General features: G+C 51.7%; 1 protein-coding gene across 1 annotated transcript; it reads right to left on the bottom strand.

Annotated features, from left to right (window-relative positions):
- Window positions 1-3,392: 3,392 nt before the first annotated feature.
- ANKRD34A (ankyrin repeat domain 34A) lies at window positions 3,393-5,327 on the bottom strand. The gene has a single exon (XM_063316682.1). It carries the CDS (start codon window positions 5,264-5,266, stop codon window positions 3,719-3,721), a length of 1,548 nt encoding a protein of 515 aa, XP_063172752.1. The 5' UTR covers window positions 5,267-5,327; the 3' UTR covers window positions 3,393-3,718.
- Between the last annotated feature and the right edge of the window lie 430 nt (window positions 5,328-5,757).

The following is a 5,757-nucleotide window of genomic DNA, read 5'->3' on the forward strand; positions in this document are numbered from 1 at the left end:
CCAGAAAAAGTGAAAGGTCAGTTGGGGTGGTAGGGAACAATCGCGGTGGCTGTTTTGTGAATGAGCAAATCCCCCAAGGCGGCCATTTTATGAGAGCGCCCACAACATGGTCTCAAAATTGCAAATGTGTCATGTGTCCCAATAAGGAAACACGAAGTGTCACATAGTGTAATGATACGTGGGGAAGACCTTGGGAGACTGGGCAAAGAGACACTGCCTAGGGAACGGTCGGATAAGAGGGAGCTGAGCCCGCAGCTGCATAACGGGTGGAGAAAGAGGCTCAGAAGGGGCCCTCCCTGGCTTCTCGGGCTGTAAAGGAGCGGCGGGAGAATTGGACTTTCAGACCTGCAAGATTCTGTTAATGTAGCCTTACAATTAAGCAGAATTAGCTTATCTGGCTGTGTTTCTTGTCTGGTCCACCTGGGAAGGCTGACATACAGTGTGCTAGTGTGTTTAAGTCATCAGTAAAACAGCACTGTTCCCATCTCTGTCTCTCACAAACACACACACACACACACAGATAAGGACACAAACCCAATTGTTCTTTTGTTCCATATCTGTATATATTATTTTAATATCTACCTACTTCTATCGGTCCGTATAGGACTTGGCACAGAAGAGCTCCAAGAGGGCGGCATTTGCCTCCCGACAAATTGTGCGTTTGGCCACAAGGGGCAACATTGTGCTTAAACCACAACCGGAAGAGGAAAAACAAGTGCAAAAGAAACCAAATTAAATCCAAGAGTGACGCTGTTAAGGAAGCATCTGTTTAGGCGCTAGGGGGTTGTCTATCGGGCAGACAATACTGAGTCAAGGGTGCAGGACTTGGAAGAGGCATAATGGGGAGGTTCAGAGCAGAAAATATGTCCCTGGCACCCGTAACATTTCTGCAAGCCCAAATGCGAAACTGTTCGTCCGTATATCGGCAGCAAGGACTAATGACAGACTGAAAATCGGAGATTCCTAGTTAAAAAAACGCACACCTGATTCCCTTGCCAGGAGCTATTAGAGCTTGTGGTTAGATCCTGATGCCACAGAATGCCCACAAACATTCCAGTTCATGATTTTAAATCTAGATTTTTGTCATCCGCAACTGCACAGCTCCAGCCCCGTAATCCATCCAGAAGTGGAAGGGCAAGGTTTGAGGAAGTCAGATTTGCTGGTAACTTCACCCAGATGTGGGGTGGGAAAGCGGGGCCCTGCCCTGCAATTCTCCACCCACTTTTTTGAAAGGGTTTACAGGCAAACATGGATTCCTAAGCATCGTGCTGCAGAAGCATAAATTGCAGACCAAAAGTGCAGCATTTGGGAGGGAATGTCCTGATGGCTGTAAGAGAGTGGGCAAACCGGTAATTTGTGGGCAAGGGGGTCCAAGAAGGCAACTGGGGAGGGGAAGAAACAAGTTGGACCAACTTTTGTCATTATATTTAAAAATGGCAAGGCAGGAGTGGGGAGGTCACTCACATCAGCCACCATGCAGTAGCAAAACATCTGCTCCATCCACACCCAAATGTGGGCATTGCGATGGGGGCATTGGGATGAGGATTCAGTAAAGAAGGTTGGGTAGACATCTTGAGATGGCCACTTGGTGGCAAGCAGCCCATCTTCTGACATCAAGAGAGCAGCTTCTGCACCCCAGAGAGGGCTTGGATGGAGCAAAAGATGGGAAGGTCTTCAAGTGTTGATCTAAATTCTATTGCTTTGTCTCACCACAGGAAGGAACAGCCAACATCCCAGGTCACCACTTTCTGCTGATTTTGCCAGGGGGCACCCATGGCATCCAAGCTATTTACAGGCATGGATCAGTAGAAGGAGACCCATTTGGCCAGAGATTGAGGCACAAGGAAGCTGGCGGGGGAAGGCTCACAGAGTGGAAATGTCTGGATTTTAGAAATGGAGAACATTCTCAGTGTTCTTCAACCTTGGCAGCTTGAAGATGTGTGGACTTCAACACCCAGAATTCTGGGAGTTGAAGTCCACACATCTTCAAGCTGCCAGGTGTGAAGAACACTGCTCTAACTGAATGAATTCCCTTGATGCTTCCTCAAGGTACTGAAGTTCTGGAAAGCTACGGAGGTTCCTCAGCTGCTAGGAGAAAGCGCAACTTAGCTGCTAAGGGATGGGCTGAGAAAGGCCCTGCCAGGTTGTAAGCCCCAAAATTTGCTCTTTCGAGGAAGAGGAGAACAACAGCCAACAGAGATGAAGACGTCCTGGAAGTATCTCTGTTGCTTTGAAATCGTGGCGCCATCCCTGAGTCCCGACAGGTGAGGTCAAGAAAATTAAAAAGAAACACAAGAGAATCAGTTCTAAACTGGCCATCTTTCCCACTGGAATTGTTCTCACCCATTATTCTGGGAACTGATTCAGGGATCCTGCCTTCTTCTTGTAGATTTAACTAAAGAAGAAAGGTGTGTCTGACGTAAACTCACAAAAACGAGCATCCATGGCCGGGAAACAGCGGTTTCTGGAAATATTTCGGCCCGGTCACCCAAATGCTGAGAGTTTGTGGCTGCCAGGACAATTTAGAGAGACTTGATGTTAAGTTCAGGAGCATCCTGAAGACCAGAAGAACCCTTCCTGGACTGAAATAACCCTGGAAGTCTGTAACCTTCTACGGAGAACTTCAGATCAGACATCCCCACTCAAAGCTTTCCTACTGGGGTGATGAAAACAGAACTTAGAGAGTCTTGGTTTTCAGCTTCCCAGGCCTGTAACCTGCAAGACATCCAGACATTCGCCCATTCATCTCCCAAAGCTGCACACCCAACCCTGAGTTCTGACTTCTGTCAGATAGAGCATTGAGAAAAAATGGAACGCTAGCAAGATCCAGAGGGGGAAAAAAACACAGCAGGGACCAAGGACGAGGATATTTGTTCAAGTCCTCTTTCTGAGGGCAAATCCCACATGGCCAGTGTTGAAGCCGTGGAAGTGGGACCCCCCCCCCCCGCCCCAGTCCTCACACCATTTTGTAGACAAGGGACAGGCTGAGAGGGGAGCAGCAGAATGTCTCCAGCCGAAGGCCCCAGGCTTGACCTTGAGACGGGGAAGTAGAGAGGGCCGGATTCCTGGGCCCTGCTACACCCAGAGCATCTTCACATCTTCCCAGGTCCACTTTGGAAGGTAGAGCTGATGGAGACAGGGAAGCGCTTTACAGCTGTGCCTGACACGAAGCCATGACAGCTCGGGATTGGATCCTTGAAGAAGTCCTGGATCCACAAGACCTGAATCCACCTTTTGCCTCTCATCTCAAGAGTCAATCCCGTTGTATAAGAGGTCCTTGGACCGCTGCTTGAGGCAACTGTCTCCAGCATTGTGTCTTCTGTGTTCACAGTGGGCAGCTCAGCATCAAAAGCCACAGAAAAAGTGGTTAGATGATCTCTTTTCCTGGCCAACATTTTGTTGGATTTCTTCCTGTTCTGGTCAGAGCGGTGTGAATTTCCTTGGAATTACGGCCACTGGACAGCAACTGTGAATTGCCCAGCCCTTTCAGGAGTTGTCCTCTCTCTTCATGGTGATCTTCTGACACTGGTTCCAACTCCAGGTTTAGCAAGCCAAGTGCGGTTAGGATCATAAATATGGTAGCTACAACGTAGAACACCAAACAAGAGAAGGGAGGAAGACGTGGAAACCCAACTACGAAGACAGGATGGGCCCTCCAAGCCCTGGCTAGGCCAAAGACAAAGATGTGGTCAATTCTGCTTTCTGGGGACTACCCATTTTAGGTGGCCACGGAGTCCCCTTGTGCAAGCAGGCTCTGGAAGCTGACCAGCTGTTTCATCTGCTCCGTCTGCATGGAGTGTCTGCGGAGCAGCCGCTTGGTCTTCGGGGATGGGGGCGCCATGGGAATCAGCCCCTTGTGGGCTGGGGAGGGGGGCTTGCCGTTGGCTCGAATATCGCGGAGGGGAGGGTGAGGATTGAAGTGGAGAGGGGGCAGGAAGCCAGGGCGGGTGTGGGCAATGTGGTCCAGCAGCAGCGTCCCGGAGCCCCTTCGCTCGAGGAGGCCCGGGGCCCTGCGCCGCATTGTAATCGGGGAGACGGCATTTGGGATGCTCTCTAGGCTCTCCCGGGATGAGCTGGCAGGCAAGGTCAGAGGAGAGGCATTGTACTTCCTCCTCTCCAGCGAAACCCGGCCAGAGTCGGGTGAGCCTGGGATGGATTCAGGGCAGAGCGAATCCGATTCATAGTGTTCCAAGCAGGCCAACTTGTGGTGTGCCACGCTTCTGGGACTAGGACCCTGGAGACCCTCCTGAGCTTCTGGGGCTGTGTTGTGTCGGGAGAAGGCCTGATGGAGGTGGCCCAAATGGACTTTCTCTGCCCAGGAGGAGTCCAGGCCAGCCAGCTCGTCTCCTGATCCTGGGTGGGTTCCCATCTTGAAGCAGGAGGACTCCTGGCCTTCCACGCTGTGTCTCCGTGACAACGGAGGCCTCTTAGTGATGCTCAGCCCATTCATCTCAATTCTTACTCTATCCTCCGGGCTCCGGGCTTTCTCCTGATACGCCGTGGCCAAGACAGAGGGTGCCACCAAGCCCCACGGCTCAGAGTTCAATCTCTTCAGCTGCTTGGGGTGACTTTTGGGGAGCAGCCCTGAGCCCTTCTCCTCCATCTCCTTCCCTTTGGCATGCGGGGAGCAGCTGAGTCTGGTGGCCAGGGTGAAGTTGAACACATCCCGCTCCTCTTCCTTCTCACTGCCCCCGGGCGACTGGGACGTGCGGACCTCGATGTCTGAGGGAGACATGCACAACGCTGGCGAGGGCTTCTCCGCCATGCCGGGCGACGGGGGAGAGTTGAGATACTGCTTGGTCTTCTTGGTCCCAGATGGGGAGGTGTCCGTGGTGATGATGATGACCTCCTTCCCCTTGGCTTTGCAGGCATCCAGAAGCACCTGCAAGGTCTCCCGGTCCCCTTTGTTGATGGCATACACCAGTGCCGACGCCCCTGAATAGTCCCTGGCACTGGGATCCGCCCCGTGGTTCAGCAAGACAGTGGCCACCTCAGCCCCTGCCCCATCAGCGCACGCGTGCATCAAGGCGGACCTGCCCGTCTTGTCGGGGATGTTCGGGTCGGCCCCGTTCTCCAGGAGGTACCTCACCATCCGGGGCTTGTTCTGGGGGTCCTCGTAGGGGGCCACGCAAGCGGCAATGAGGGGGGTCTCCCCCTGGGTGTTCCCCTCGTTGATGTAAGCCCCGCCTTCCAGCAAGAGGCGGGTCAGGCGGAATTTCCCCTGCCAGACAGCCTTCAGCAGGGCGCTGCCCTCGGTGTGGACCATGGTTGTGGTGGGGGCCCGGCCGGGCCAGGGACGACGTCAGAAGCCGGAGATGGGGGAGGAGGCAGACATTTCAGGGGACCCGGCGACCTGGGAAGGACGAAGAAAGAAAGACAATGGCAGAACTGAGGATAGATTTTCGAGCTTCCAGAGTCTGTTTTTTAAAAAAAAATTAAAGTGTCCTTTAAAGAAAATATATAAACGAGTACAAAAGGGAACATGAAAAATACAGACGAATAAACCAGGGATTTAAAAATGTCATGGCGGTTATAACTTTCTCACATTTATTTATTAATCATATTTATATGGCTGCCCATCTCACACAAAGCGACTCTGGGTGGCATACAACAGTGGGATAAAACAGCAAATGGATAAAAACCATCATTGTAGAAAGATAAAAGCAATCATTAAAATAAATTAAATAATTTTGTAGGATGCCCGGAGTCATCGTGTGTGAGTTCAGATACGGGGCTAAAAAAAGTTACTTAATGACC

The sequence above is a fragment of the Candoia aspera genome, chromosome 17 (assembly GCF_035149785.1).
Source record: "Candoia aspera isolate rCanAsp1 chromosome 17, rCanAsp1.hap2, whole genome shotgun sequence".
Taxonomy (NCBI): domain Eukaryota; kingdom Metazoa; phylum Chordata; class Lepidosauria; order Squamata; family Boidae; genus Candoia; species Candoia aspera.

Coding starts and splice junctions, on each gene's coding strand:
- ANKRD34A (XM_063316682.1), bottom strand. CDS start 5,266: ATGGTCCACACCGAGGGCAGCGCCCTGCTGAAGGCTGTCTGGCAGGGG.